The following is a 16,441-nucleotide window of genomic DNA, read 5'->3' as shown; positions in this document are numbered from 1 at the left end:
TGTCTCTGTGTCTGTCTGGATTTTTCCCTCAGCTGAATGCTCTTCCCCTTCTTTTGGCTTATCTAATTCTAGGCTTATTTCCAGTCATACTTCTATCAGTGCCTTCTAGAATTGCTGCTGTCCACAAAGCACTGCAGCTTTTTCTTTCTTTTCTGTTTCTCTAATGATGTCCATGAACATGTTGCTTTGCTTCCTATGTATGCTAACATTATAATTCAAGCTATGTTACTAACTCTTGGAAAATAAAATGTAGTCTAATTTTTTACAATCTTTTTTTCCCACTCCGATAAAAGTATTGTGTATATAAAAAATAAACATCAAATTATATCTGGGTTGAACATGTGGGTAAAACTCAAGATTATGAGGCCTGAGTTTAGACAGATCCTGGTTGGAAAGACTTGGTTCCAGGCACTGGAGATTTCATTCACAGAGAACCACCTCTAAAAAGTTTAAAAATAAACAACAAATAATAGGTGAAAGCAGACTGGGATAGACAAGCAGAATAAAATGAGACAAGGAATCTAGAAGAAGAAAAAAGTCAAACATGAGAATATCTTGGTTAAAGAACAAAAGATAGGAAGCCAAACAGAAAATAAGGGAGGGCTGCATAGATATTGGCTATTTGGAACAAAATAGTTTTCAAAACTTAAAAAAAGGAAAGGGCCAAGTAGGCAAAAATCCAATCTTGACCTGAAGCAGAGAGAATTTAAAGAGCATTCAGAATTGGCCTAATATTCTTCAAATCCCACCAGCCTCAGGTTAGGCTGAATTCTACAGCCTGCATGTGGAAAGCCAAGTGGCTCTTGCTGCCAGGAGAGGATTCTGGGAAAGAGACCTAGGCAAAGTTCACATTCTAAGTGTCAGTCCAAACATGGTAGACAGACTTCTATCAACCAGGGTTTATTCTAATGTGTTGATTTATGTGAAACAGACATACATACTGCTGAGGAAGCAAAGACTAATTTTGTAGTCCCACTGGGAACATATGCTAGCTGTTCTTAAGAGTCTAATTTCCATGGTAGATGGTATTAATCTTTGTCACTCAGTGGCTGTAGGGTTGGGAATCACTTTTGTGTGATTCAGTAATGGCACAGGCAGGCATTTCTCCCTCAGGGCATAGATACTTCATTAGAAAAGTAGATCATTTTTGGATTACACTATGGTCATTGACACCTCCTTAGAAAATGCAATCCAATGAGAAACCAGCTACCGGGCAGGGCTGGGTTCCTCACTAAAAGGAGGCTGGGACTTTGATTGGGCTTTCACACTGAAATAACTATGAGAGCAGGTTGAGTTCCCTTTATGGAGTATTAGGGGATGGAGTTATTCAAGAATCTTGACATTTCACTCTCTTGCCCCATCAGGACTATCCATCACTTGGAGAGTTCAATGGAAATTGTTTTCTACCAACATTAAAAGTTATTTGGGAGCTTTTAAGACACAGCAAATATATTTCTTTAAGAGAAGTTTATTTGCTTGTTTAAGAGCGCTGCACTTTATATATAGTGCTGATATAAACTGGTGCACAAGATCCTCTAAAACTCTTTATATCCACAGTAAAATACATTTTTGTGATACTCATACAACAGAGTTAGTCCCGAGCCAAGGGCTTCGTGAACTCTGCTTATCTCCTAGCCACCTAGCCTGTGTGGCTGTTACTCATTTTCACCATGTCTTGGGCCTCCCTTACTACCCATTCTAGCCTCAATCTCAACCTGCTGGTTCTGCAGAGACTCCTTTGCCTATTTGCTTCTATGAGATGCCTAGAAATGCAATTTTAGACAGCCATGGAAGGCTGGATCCATATCCCTGTCACACAGCTCTGGCTAATGCTCCCTGTGATTTACTGGGGACTTTTCTTTTACTATGTATACTTCCTCAACTTTTATTCCTGATACATGCCCTAGTAGTTGCATATCTTCTTGGTCAAAGCGTGTCCTCTCTGGTATATTTCTACAATAACTGCATTTTTTTAGAAGACTACATGAGGTCCCTAATTGATACTTGCTAAATTCTAGTTGCCTTCAAGGTCAATGAGTTCAATTATATGAATTAGAGTTAAAAAAAAATATATCAACTAGGAAACATCTATATCAACTTCCTCACCCATACATGAGAAAATTGAGGAAAAGGAAATGCCTTGCCTAGGATGGAACAACTAGAATTCAAGTCTTCTAGTTCTTGAGCAAATATCTGAAGGAGCAAAGGATAGATGTTACAAGGAAATAAGAGACAAGTTTGACCATAAATTTGACCAACAAAGACCTAAGAGAAGTAGAAAAAGCATCTGTAGAAGAAATAGGGTTCCTGTCATTGGACTACTGGAGACATTTGAACAGAAGTGAAGTGACCACTTGTCAGGGATATGAGAAGGGATTTCTTAACTAGAATTGCAGATTTCATGACCTCTCTTCTTTATTCCAAATTGGAGAATCTAAGTGTTGCAATGTGAAGCACTATATTCTGGTGGGCTTGACTTAATGACCTTTACATTCCAAAGTACAAGCAGTTATAGAGTTTAAATCCCACCCAGATTAGGCTGCAGTTTGCCTCTGCTGCCTTGAATGAGTCATGAGTCATGGAATCAATCTTCCTTTTCCATCAGGAGTAAAAATCCAGGGAGGGGAAGAGAAATGAGAAAAGCTTCAAAGATTTTTTCTAAGAGTATGGATCAAAGGAGAAGCAGGATATTCAAGAAAGGACATGTGTATTACGAGTGGTGCATTTTGAAGGAAAAAGAGAAAACATTGCAGTCTCTGCTCTTTGTCCACAAACAGACAGCTTAAACCGACAATAATAAAACTACCCTGATATGGAACTTAGAAGCAATCAGAGATTCCCAGAAGAAGAGGGGAGGGGGAGAAGTGTAAGAAGTTTTCAGAAGGGTAATGCCCTCTTGGCTGGGATCTAATTTGCAAATTCAATGAAAATCTGTAAAAGACTTCTAAATAAACTTGACAGCAACAGCCATAATCAGGAGCATCCATGTTGCACATATCCATTTCCATTTAAATCAATGTAAGATTTTAATATGTGGAGGACAGTATGTTGTATCCAATTCTAATTCAGGGTCCAAAGTCATCCAGAGATACAGAGCTCATCCCTAAATGATAGGCTTATATTTCACTACTCCTCACATCAAAATGAGGTACAGCCTTCCTCAGGCTGGGACACAATAAGTGAATATGAAAATTTAAGAAGATTTTAGAAGAATGTTTTCTTACCCAAACCATACTACAAAACCATATGAAACCCTAGATTTAAGAGAGAAACCCCTAGTAGAAGAGCTATAGGGAGAGAAAAGACGGAAAGAATCTATTTTAAAAAGCTAAGTCACAACAACTGTTGCTGGGGAAGGGAAGGAAAGAAGGAGTGGAGAAGGTTCCATCTCTGAAAGATAATTGGGAAATACTACTAGAGAGGTGTTCTGATTAATAAACAGTAAAGCTCCAAGAACATGAAAACTCAAATTACCAAGTAGCACAAATATGTTCTCTAAGATATTGCTCTCTTATTTCTTTGAAAGAAACAAATGGAACCTATTGTGGATAGTTCATCTTTTCATATAAGAACTACACCCAGTGTTTTTTGAAGACTCTAATAGCAATCATGGATTTGGAAGAGAACTTAGAGATAATCAAATCCAACATGACTCTTAAAGAGATAAAGAACTTAAGTCCTGAGGCATTAGTCATTTGTTTTCAGTCATTTAGCAAAGGGACTTTAATCCAAATCTCCCCTAAACCAGGCCAGAACCCTTTCTACTACACTGTGCAACCTTGAAATTGGGAGGGTCGGGATAAGAATTGCAGTCTTGCCCAAGCAGAACAAGGAAAGGGGAAATGCCACACAGAAAGTCAACAAAAAGTTCAACAGCTGTTCATCATTCTTAATACAAAGTGACTGACTCAACTAATCAAGTCCTGTCCTCTTTACATGTCCTATGTGGAAGCAAACAGATTGTGTATACTCAATACATATTAAGCCTTCAACCACTTCAAAGTATAACAAGACCTTAAACATGTTTCCTAAGTCTCCAGCACCAATGAGTTTGAGGCTTTATAAATATCATGGTGAACAAGAAATGCTGTCTTGTCACATTCAAGCCAAATAACAGCTGGACTTTAAAAATAAAATTTTGAAGGCATTTGCCTTTTATATTTTTAATTTCTGTTTTCCTTGCTTATGGTTTTGTCATTCGATTTTGATGAGTGGTTAATACACAGGCACAGCTGCCTCTTTTGGTGACCTTTTCTTCACTGACTCTATGCCCAGGGCTATGAAGAAGGTCTACAAATTGCTTACTAAGTGATATTGTCATTTTCATGACTGGGAAACATCTTCCTGGGAAGCCAGATCAAACAGGGCCTCATTTTCTGGACTGACTTAATTTAGTCACTTCAGAAGCTAGACAGGAGGGTGCTGGAGGAATGGAGCGAGGGCATAACCCCTTATGCTACTCCAAAGCTGGAGGGAGTTTGATTACTCAAGGATGAAGGAAGGGGACCTCCTGAGCTAGAGGGACAGAACTCACCTGCCACCTCAGCTTCCCTAAGGAGCTCTTACTCTGAGTTTTCTGTAGAGTGCAATGAAGTCCTACTCTTCTTGGTAATTTCTCTCAATGATAATAATGTTATATGTATGTACATATTTCTCTTTTAATTTTCTGTCTTCCCTCACTAGTCCATGAGATCCAAGAGGTCAGGGACATATCTATTTTGCTTCCCATGGTTTACCCAGGATCTACTTCAGGGACCTACACACTATAGGCACTCAGAAATGTTGGTTGGTTGCTTTGCGGGACCACAGACTTGTGAAGGAGCAAAATGTATTTTTCATTATTCTGATTCTTCAGTTCCTTATAAGTTTTCCGACTAAGGGAAAGAGGAAGGAGCAAAGTAGACAAAGTATTATGTGTACCTGTTATCTACTCTGACTTTAGTATGAACTGCAACTCCAGCAGGCTTTGCAATCAGCTCGCACTTGAACAGATGCCAGGAAACAGCCTGAAGTCAGCAGAAGGCTGCTCCCCCTCCCAGCAGTCCTCACAAAGGCACCGCACTTCTGTCCATATTAGAGCAGGTAACTTGACTCCATTCATGAACTCATAGTCCCCCAAAAGCGCATGAGGTCTCAATGGCAACTCTGGGCAAGCTTCTGAAGGGAGGTTTTCACACGCTTCTTAAGCTCCTAGGCCACTACAGCCCTTCTACTGTTACACCTCAGCAGGCCCTGCTGCTGTGTGTGACTGAGTAACATGAGAGCTGCCTACAGCATGACCTGCTATATTTAGGGAGAGGAAATGGGCCATACTGAGGAAGGTCACAAGGAGTTTGTTCAGAAAAACGAAGCACTGGCATATTTATCAGTACACATAGTACACATAATGGCAGGCTGAAATTTGAGCCTGGCATCAGATCTCAGGTTTATCCTTACTAGCTATATGACTACACCAAGTTACTTAATTATTCTCAGCCTCAATGTTCTCATCTATAAAATGGAAAAAATAATAATGCCTTTTTTGTGGAGTGTACAAAAATTAAATGAGAAAGTGTGTATTTAAAAACATTCTCTGGCATGCGAGTGCTTGATAAATGTTTGCTTAAAAAAAGTAATTAGAAAAATCGGTTTGGATCTAGACAATCTGGGTGTTGAATGGAATTTCCACTGATATTTTTACAAAATATGTTTCTCTACAGTTCAGTTTTAATTTTTTTCTCTTATAATGGTTAATAACTCCATGATTATTAATTTGCCAAGCACAAAATATCAACTTGATTATCAACATTACAGAAAGGCAACTGACTATATTTTTAGCCAGTATACAACTAATTAGGAAACCAATTGAAAAAGGGTAAGGTAGTAGAACTCTATAACTCCTAGCCTGTAGCTAGACTAAGTACTCCAAGGTGATAAAAATATTTATTTCATATATATGCACAAATATTTAAATGCTCCACGGTATGATCTTCCAACAAGATTAAAATGAGACAGGCCTGAAACACTTCTTTAAATACTTTCAGGCCAGCTACCATGTCTGTGATGCAGTCAGTTGGTTAACTATGCAAGTCCCATCATTTGGACTCCATGACTCCCTACACAGAGGAAGCTCAACCCTCACCTATAAAACACCTGCACTTCTGAAGGACCATGAAAACATCATGTACTCTTGAAACATACTCTTCAAGGAGGACAAGTATAGCTCTAGTTTTGAGTCCTTACCCCAATTCCTACTCATCTTCCTCTTCCTCTTTCTCTCCCTTCCTTTCTTTTCCTTTCTTTTTGTTCCCCACACCCTCCCTGCAGCACACACACTCCAATCAGAATTTATTTTAACACCTTTCCCTCAGGACTATCATCAAACATTAGCCTCTTCTACTGGTATGAAAAACCTGCCTTCTGGAAACTCTCTGAAGTGCTTCCTAATGTCTCTTAGTGCTTGTGCCAGGGATTTCTAAACTGCCTGGGAAGGCCTGGTTCAGATGCTGCTGTGAAATGTCTTCATGTATTTTCAAGGGATTAGGGTCCTGGAAGAAATCCTGCCAGTAAAAGGGACACTAGTAAGATTCTTCCCCTCAAGCTAAAAAAGGATTTTAGCAGGGACCCAAGATGGGTGAAGTATCGCGTTACTCTGAAGAGAACAAATTAATCTTCCTTGACTGGTGGGACAGATTCTGCCAAAGAAACAGCTAACGGGAAAACCAGTCCCAACTCTGTGATGACACAGTAAATAACCAGGCAACATTACTACCGAAGTGCTGACCTAACCTATAAATTGTACCCGGCCTCCAGGGAGCAATTTCTGCTGATGTGCTGCTTGTACATTTAAGACAAACAAACAAAAAAGGAAGAAAGGCGGACAGGCATCGATGGTGCTGTAGGTAAACATTCTCAGAAGGTGGCTCTTTCCACCCAAACTTTCAGCAGACTTCAGTGATGGTTAGTGCCTTCAGTGATGGTTAGTGAATGGTACAGGCTGGGCCATTCCTAAACAACTGAAAAGTCTGTGCCAAATTTGCTACAAACCAATGTTTAGTCCCCCCAAATGGTTTGACTGCACTAGGAATTACTTGATTTGGAATTAAGAGAAATACAACTCCTCCTTTGTTTCTTCTTTTTCTCCCCCACCCCCTTAACAAGAATGCACTGAGGTGGATGAAACACAGAAGGCTGTTGTTCATTAGAATGTAGAGGGTCTTTTTATTTTAAAACGGTAAAATGGCATCTGGGAGTACTTTGATTGCTATATATTCAGTAATATAGGATCTAGCAGCTTCTCAAAGTCCTCAACTATCATGTATACTGAAGACCAACATTTCTTCTCTTTGCCACAAATCTAGCTGGTGACTCCCAAGAAAGGCCATGAAAATCTTACATCCTCCTCAGACACCTTCAGAAACACACAGAGTCACAGAAAAGAGCTACAGAAAAGATACTCACCCTCTGCATCTTCTGGCCGAGTAAGGTCGATGACACCTGGGCCCAGCTTTCCATCTTCATTTGATTTTCCTGTTAACTGGGGCCCCAAATTCTCAAAGCGCGTTCTTTCCTAGAGGAAAGAATAATCAGAGGCTTATTCTAGCTTCCAAAGCAGCCACTTTTTTCCTTCCAGTTTCTATCTTTCGAAATAGGTAGAACTTGGATTTGCAAACATGGTTTCTGATCCATTTGAGTTCTGAAAAATCTTTTAGGAACCTTCTTGTAATGCCTGATGTGGCACTGAGAGCAGTGACAGCATCTAAACCATAATAGCTTTAAGGAAAGTAAACCTGAAATGGGAACCTGCCAGAGCTGCTCTGCACATCTCTTCTGTATTGGATTTGTTCCCGTAATCTAAAAGGAATGTAATCGAGACAGTTGAGATACGTGTTCAAAAACTTGAAAGAGCAGTTCCTATTAAAATACACTGCTACATTTAATGGGAGAGGAATTTTCCCACTTATAGATCATACTTTGCATTGGTGTTCCTGGGGAAATACAAATTAGAATTTTATGCACTAGATTTCAAAAATCAATCTCTCAAAGCAGGTAGACTAGATGATGGCATTGAGACTATTGTTTTGCCTATGAGTTTCACCTGTGACTTCCTGGGAACTGAAAAGATGTCACACCCAGCCAGTCAGGAAGCCAGGTAAGTTAAATACCCTGCCCCTTTAGGCCAGAGGAGCTTTGCATGTTCACCCGTTTTCTAGGATCAAGAGTCTGACAAAGCATCACAGCGAACAGAACTCTACAGCTCTCTGGATCAGTGGCAGAGGGCTCATTGACCATCATTAATATGGTGTTCTTGTCTGCAGAAACCCAGCACGTGTCCCCCCTCTCGCCTCCTTTCTACTCTCCAGACTCAAACTTGGCTTTGTGTTATGCTTATGAATGAATGAAACCTTGTTGTTCATTACTATGAAACAATATTAAATGTCATGTCAGCTTGAATTTACAGACATGAAATAGCAGCTTCCAGCTCCGGGAATGGTTTCTGCATGTTATACTTAATGCATTATGCAGCAGTAGAGTGCTGATTGCTGTTCAGTCTATTGTTCAATGACCTAGTTCTGTACTGAGCATGTTCGGCATTAGATGGAAACACTCTGAGTGTTCTCTTCTCTAAGATGTTTAGAAACTTGGAAATATTCTTAAAGAGCAAACATACAATTACTTGATAGAGGCTGTGCCTCATTTGTACAGTCTCACTACATTTGTGCTTTCTAATATGATTATTTTTGAATATCATTATATTTCTATAATTAATTCCCATCAGTCAAATTGTGCAGGAAGTCTTCCAGTTCCCCTTCATCATGGAATTTGTTGAAATCCGTGTTGGAGGAAAACACAGCATAAACCTTGCCTTAATCTAGCACCATTTCCATGAAAGATTTGCAACAAAAATTATAATCATGAATTTGTTGAACTGAGTAATGGTAACTTGTTTTAATAGCAGTATGTGGGGAAACCTCTGAAAATAGGACACTTTTTAAAAAAGACAGAAGGAAAATAAAAACCAAATCAAGTACAGTTCCCTAATATCTTCTTATGTGAAAACACTGTTGCCCAAGAACAAATTAACCCAGATGCAGGACACAACAGAAAGCAACCACAAGCCATGTGGGAGTTTCACACATTGTCAGGGGAAGGACAGCTGCTTTTAATCAGCCAATTCCTATTTTTGAGTAGCACTTCCAGTTGTCATGATGTAAAGAAAAAGAATTAAAGTGAAGATGAGTAGTATCAGGGAAAGCAAAATATTCAACCTTTGTTTTATCACATTGTTTCGCATTTGAGATATTTGCATGTGAATGCTTTCCCTATGTTAAATGCAAAAGGAGTTTTGATGTGACACCTGCAATCTTCTTGGAAGAACAACCTTTAACTGTATTTTTATGGGGGGAAAAACAACTTTCTCTGAAAATCAACAGACCGTGCTACCTATCAATATGCATATTTCAAGTATCTTTCTAGTCATTCATTCTCTTTGATTTTACCAGAAAATATTCTCAGTAAAAAAAAATAAAATAAATAAAGTTCCTGAAAGAATATCAATATTTTGACAAGGAAGGAGAAGAGGGAAAATTACATGCCATGGTTTGTAAAATCCTAAGACAACAAAGCTTACATGATGATAATATCTTTTCTTTTATAAAAATGAAGTGCACTCACAATTCAGTAGTATCAGCTTGTTTTTAATCATAACAAAAAACATTCAGAACATTCAACAACACATTCACAGTGTCTTTGAAGTCATACATTTTTCTGACTTCATTGAAAAAAAATTCTTTTGCAAAGATACTTTCCCTATAAAATATCAATATTTTGACAGCATAGAAGACAAGGAAGAATATTCCATGAAAAACTCGTTAAATAGGCAGAAAATAAATCAATGATAAAAATTGTTTGGGGCACTGGGTTGCATTTTAAATTTGATAATATTAAGCACTGTGTTTGAGATTAAAGCAGGACTCTGCAAAGCCATGCCCTTTCATATAAATTCCCACCTCGTCTCCCAGAAGATTTTCTTCTTTTCTTCAAAGAATAGCTCAGAATATTTATTTTCCAGCCACATAACCATAAGATAAGAGGGCCTGATGTCTACAAGTTAGGTCTGGGCAGCTGAGCTACGCAAAATTTTACCAATGAGGTTGAACACGAGCCTAGTAAATACAGGATGTGAACATGAACAGAGAGATACTTTAGTTCCAAGAAGTTTAAACTTCTGACCATTACATGCCAATGGGTACACCCCTACATGGAACAAATATAGACAGTGGGTGGCAAGTTCTTAAGTCCAAATTTCTGCCACACACTTGAACCAGACCTCACAAGGTACATAGCTCCCAAGTAGGATATTTTGGAAACATAAGAAAAATACCTCAATGCTAATTTAATCCTGATACCCCACTTCCCCATCTTTTTGTTGACAGTGAAATGTACATTTTACATGCAGCAATGTGATAAGACACTTACTTATGCATTGTCAGTCACAAACATGCAGTCAACATAAAAGTTATTGAAAAAATTAAAGTCAGCTCTGCTGTGTTGTTGGACTGTTGGCTCTCTAAGTGCTTTGAAATTATGATGTATGAGGTAGATGTTGCATATTAAATAAAGATATTTAAATGATAAAGCCCCCTTTAGTGAGAGCTGATGAATGTTAAATGTTACAAGCCACAAGATGGTAGCATCCATCATCTTCACATATTATCAGAGTCAATGACGGGGCAGCTTCACTGATGACAGATAGACTGCTGCATTATTATCCCTTATTTCCAGAGTCACTGAACAAACCATTCAACTCCTCAGGCATTATTTTTAACTTTGCATTAAATTAGCAACTTTTCCCTCCCTACCATGGCGAGATTGATCAATTACATCTTTGCATCAGTGGAGAGAGAGAATGGATTTGGGGTAACTAAAAGACCTGAGGTTTGTTTTCATCTAGGGAGAAAAAAAATCTACTTCCTCTTACTTGCAACAAATGTAAAATTGTGATCCAAGGAAAGAACAGCAATGAAACAGTAAGCACACAATAATGGCTTTTCTTTGCACTTAGATAAAAGCTGAATTTTTGATGTGCACAGTATATTTTAATAAAATTTTATATACTATGTTTTATACACTTATTGGCTATTCCATAATAATGTGTGTGCTAACAGTAAAATTGCTCTTAAATTTATGTGTGTTATTTATACGTTCCCACGTAACAATGCTTTTTGTTGTAAAAAATATTCTGTTTATTAATGTAACTTTACAACCACTGCATCCAAGATCCGTGGTAAATTAATGACATTTTTATTATTTTATAGTGTCATTAAATTTTTACTGATCACTCCATCAAACAGAGGCAGTAAAGGCCATAATGTAAACTGGGACACTTAGATCAGGCAGCAGAAAGACATTCCATATAGTCTGAAGAAAACTGCTAGCAATAAATGATATTTATACCATCTTTAAGCATGTGAGAATACTTGGATAAGTTTGGCAAAACTGTTTCAGTAGTAGAGTGGATTGTGTACTTAAATAACAGTTTGCTTGCCAGAGAGACAAGTCTTTTTCAAACCATATGCAAGATGACTGATTGCGGCCATCGCCTAAAAAACAACACACCAACATAATAATGTGCTGGGCACCTTTACTCTGGATTTACCAAAACTGACCAGCCTACACCCTGCCACAAATTCTGTAAACAGTTTTATATAATTTGAAAGGGGAAAATGGCACATGCTGAGAGAAGCTTTTTTTTGTTGCTTTGCAAATATATTTCATTTAAGTACACATATCTAGACAATGATGGGATATATTTTATGCCAATGGCCCAAATGAGAAGCACTGTACCAACCAATCTTTGTTCAAAAGCTTATTTCTAAGGAATTTCTGAATATGGGGTCATTCATAGCAGCCACACAACAAATGATTAGGGGGTCATTACCTATATTGTTGTTAAAATTAGTAAAAAATAATCATCTTGTATTATTTTCATATGTAAAATACATTATAATTAGGATGCTCTATACATTGCCTCTCTTAAATAAACTTAAATGTATGTTATTAACTAATTGCCAGATATTCTATTTATACAGATAGAAGACAGTAAAAACAAAATTCTATACTCATATAATCATGGATTTAGTAGTACCTATCTTCTAACATGGAGAATTTAGTATGATTCTTTTTAAGTAAACAATATTTTATTGTTACATACCTAAATACACATTTAAATATTAAAGACTTTCCCCAAACTTTCAAATTTGTAATAAGGATTTTGTAGGAAAGATTAATACTGAAATCCCATCATGTTTTTTGTGTACTCCTGAAGCAGAATTTTTGAGAAATAAAAAATACGTGTATCATGAATAGAAATTCTGTAAGGCCACCACAGATAGTGTTTTCAGATAGTGTCTATCCTCAAAGTTTCAACTCTATCTAAGTTATTGAGTGCTTGCTGAATGAAGTCTTATTATTTTCATACCAGCTCCAAACTTCAATCTTTCTGGACATATGATTTCTACTTGTATATTTTAGTGGATCTCTGACCCAAGAAAATGCTTTCCTAAATTAAAAGGAAAGACTTCCCTGCAAAAGCAGCATTCCCCTTACCCAGTTTCCTTCCTGTCCTGTGTTTATGTCAACGCCAACTGGCCAGCACAATTGCCTCACTACTTTCCTTGTCCTTCTCTGTCTAGTCAATCATCCAGGGTTGCTGATTTTCCTTCCACAGAGCTCTTGCTGTGGTCCCTCCCCTTGATGCCTTTCTGCCATCTCTAACTACCTGAGCAGATGCCTTCCAGTCCACATACCAAACTCATGGCTGCATTTTCCTCTAATCTGCCTGCACTGTCCTCCCCAGTTGATCTCCTCACACACCTTCCTTATACTCCTCTACTTCATGTCTCCAATTCAGAACTTTTCAGAGCTTCTTATTTGCTACTACATTTCAGACACCCCCCAGCTTTTAAGATACTATGTTAACAAATTAGAGATTAATTTAAGATACTATGTTAACAAATTGGCTCATGTACACTGCCAAGTCTACCCCAGCAATACCAAAAGATTTTACAAGCCAGGGACTATATCTTAGACCATATCTCTCTCTCTCTCTCTCTCTCTCTCTCTCTCTATATATATATATATATATATATATATATATATATATATATCTATATATCTTACACAGTGTTTAGTATTAGTGTCAATAAATACTTGCAAGTTTATATAAGGCCACATAATTTATTTATCTACAAAAATAAAAAATACACTGTATAAGAGAGATCCCAAAAGGATCAAAAACTACTAATTTTGTAATTTTTAATGGTTATAAAAGACATGTTTAGACTCAACACTCCACACTGTATTGGTCATATATCTAAGCAATAATAATCAGAAAAAGGAAATCTAGAGAAACACCTTAAATATTTTATAAGAGAGAGAAATAACTTTAAAAGACTGCAATAGAAAAATGCATTTGATTATATGACTTAATGTGAATCCTAACTTGGAATTTCTGCAGGTAAATACTTGCATCTTTGCTTAAGTCTTTGAGAAACACTAGTTAAAGAGACATCACCTACCATAAAGCATGGTAGATTATACTGAATTTAATACTGTTTATAAAACAGAATGCATTTCCAAATAAAAAGTTTTGTTTGGTTTGGTTTGTATTGTTTTGAAAGCAGGACAATGACACATGATTTGACCAATACTCTGTCTTTTACTCTGAATGACATGCTCTAATTCCTTGCTCTGGACATATTTTGCCATGATGTGATTCTCATGAGATGTTATTTAACCACATGTTTGGTTTCCTTTTTATTGCCTCAACAAACTGTCACTTTATCATTCTTTATTTTATATTCTTTATTTTACACTTAATAATTTAATGAACGATCAAAAACTGTAGGCTTTATGTTGGAAAGCAACCACATCTGCTTTTTAAAAGGTGATTCTTTTTGGAGGAAGGTATTTTAGAGGCATTGGAATTTACTTTCATAGTGACATTTTGATGGTTTCAGAGTCAGTAATCATGATAATAAAGACTCTGGCTGGGAGAAATGAAGTTCATTATTGAATCTCATTGTTAAATAACATTTTGTCAGCCCAAACTATTAATTTGTCTGGCTCTTAATACATCCTTAACACTAAAATTGTGCTAGGACTCATGATGTAGCTAAGGGCTGAATTTTCCAACAGTGTTTTGCCCACAGAGCACAAATGCACCTTTCAACTAGTGGTTGGCTAGGGTGCCACTTACAGATCAGCTGTAAAGACAAAGGTCTTTCCAACGAGTATTTTTACCTCACACCAATGCTTCAAGGAAAATACTACTCTTCTTGCTATTAATTTTATAAGGAAAAAATGTGAGGCTCAAAAAAGTTTCTATATTTTTATTTAAGTCATTTAAACAAAATTTGGGTAGGTATTTGTGCTGAGGTGAATTGAGAATCATAACCCTACAACTTACTTACCATGTGATCTCTCTGAGCCCATTCCCTCATTCATAAAATGGGATAGAAAATGCTCATGCTACAGGGTTGTTAATGATTAAATGAGAGATTGCATGTGTGAGTGCCTTGCAAAAAATAAAGCAATTCCTAAAATATCCACTTCTGCTAAATATACTATTTAGTATTTACTAAATGTTTCAAAGCTAAACACTAATGAAGATAGTGTCCTGATCCAAAGGCCAATATACATTTTCCTGCTTTGCCCTTTCTGATTCATCACAACTAGTCCTTTTTAAGCTCATTAAAGCATTTTTTTCTCAACAAAATCCTTTGTTGACTTCCTTTCACCAGTCCCAGGTAGGACCTCTCACTCCCTTCTTTTGTCCCAGCATCATATTACACTTATTAAAAAGTATATTACAATTATTTATTTATATTTCTGTTTATATGGCTCCTTGATTTGTTCTGAAATGGCAATGTCCATATCTTATTATCTTCACATCATAAGTGCCTCTCATGAGGTATTAATTTAGGCAGTCTAGAAAATAAATCCTGATAATCCTGGTAAAATTATTTCCCTCCCTTCTTTTCATTTTACTTTTAGATACAATGAAGTTAATTTTCAGATCTTTATAAAAAGCAGTGAAATATGATTGAAAGATAGATAAATATAAAGAAGTTATGCAAGTAAATGAAACAATAAAATAATCTCCTGGTCAAGGATGGTGTAGTAGAGAGATACAGGAAATCTACCTTATTTTTATTATATGAAAGTAATTATTTGTAAGTGCTTTGCCTTTCCCTAAGACTTTTTCCCTAGAATTTCAACTGCCCGCCCCCCATTTTCCCTTGAACATCTCTTGTACTGCTTAGTAATTCACTTTTTAATTTAAAAATGCCAATATATTATGAAAGGACAACAGAATAAACTTAAATAAAATAATATTGATTTCAGTTTAATTCCTCTTGAGAAATAAGAAATAAGAGTTTTCCTAGGGAAGCACAACAGAGAAATAAAGCATTTGGTCAAACAGGGGTGGGGATCACAAGTGTTTGAGGATATACAAGCTACTCAAAATTAGCTGTTTTTGGCTGAATTGTGTCCTTCAAAAATTCTGAAATTGAAGACCTAACCTCTAGTACCTCAGAATGTGACTATATTTGGAGACAGGGCCTTTGAAGAAGTCATCAGTTGCAATGAGGCTGTTAGGATGGGCACTAATTCAATCTGACTTTATAAAAGGAGGAAATTTGGACACAAAAAGAAACCCAAGGGATGTGTGTACACTGAGGAAAGACCATACCAGGACACAGAAAATAGATGTCTATATACAAGCCAAAGAATGAGGCCTCAGGAGAAACCAAATCTACTGACATTTTGATCCTGGACTTCCAACTTGCAGAACTGGAAGAAAATAACTTTCTGTTCTTTAAGTTAAAATAAACTTCTGTTCTTTAGGTTTCCCAGTTTGTGGTATTTTGTTATGATAGCCCCAGCAAACTAGTAAAATGGTAGCTACATCTCCTATAACCCACACAAAAAATTCTTGCTGCTGGCCAAAGATTATCAGATAATAAAGCAGCAAATTTTGGAGATGACATCCTAGTAGATTCTCTGGAAGCTTTTGCCACTAGGACCTAGTAGTGGTTCTATCTGTTGAAATTTCTATGTCTGTATTTATGTTTGTATGTATGTATGTACATAGGTAGGCGTGTATGTATGTATGCAAGTATCTACCTACCTACCTATATATGATTCTTCAAAAGAGAAAGTTCTTGCTTAGAAGGAAGGAAGACTTGCAAGGGCTTGGCAAGTTTTCCAAAACCAGAAGACTTGTACTTGAGGCATGAAAAAGAAAAAATAAAGACTAGCATAAGCTTCTCAGATTTCCTCTCAACATACTGATATATGCCACTAGATCTTAAGCTCCTTGGGGGAGGGAAAGTGTCTTATGACCCTCCCTATCCCCAGCTAGCACTGTGCCTGGCAAGTGAAGAAGCAGGCAGCA

The 16,441-nt window shown here is 37.1% G+C and overlaps 1 protein-coding gene across 46 annotated transcripts in view; it reads right to left on the bottom strand.

Moving 5' to 3' along the window:
* The window catches only part of Sox6 (SRY-box transcription factor 6), a 612,624-nt gene that overhangs the window by 37,476 nt on the left and 558,707 nt on the right, over positions 1 to 16,441 (bottom strand). For all 46 annotated transcript variants that reach the window (XM_058576980.1, XM_058576987.1, XM_058576994.1 and 43 more), the window contains one exon: positions 7,441 to 7,549. In XM_058576980.1, coding sequence (XP_058432963.1) covers positions 7,441 to 7,549 — 109 coding nt within the window. The remainder of the gene's footprint in view (positions 1 to 7,440; positions 7,550 to 16,441) is intronic.

The sequence above is a fragment of the Marmota monax genome, unplaced genomic scaffold, assembly GCF_021218885.2.
Source record: "Marmota monax isolate L192 unplaced genomic scaffold, Marmota_monax_Labrador192_F-V1.1 WCK01_AAM20220418_F8-fsc00061, whole genome shotgun sequence".
Lineage (NCBI taxonomy): Eukaryota > Metazoa > Chordata > Mammalia > Rodentia > Sciuridae > Marmota > Marmota monax.
Note: the sequence above shows the minus strand (reverse complement) of the source record. Positions and strands in the feature narration are given on the sequence as shown.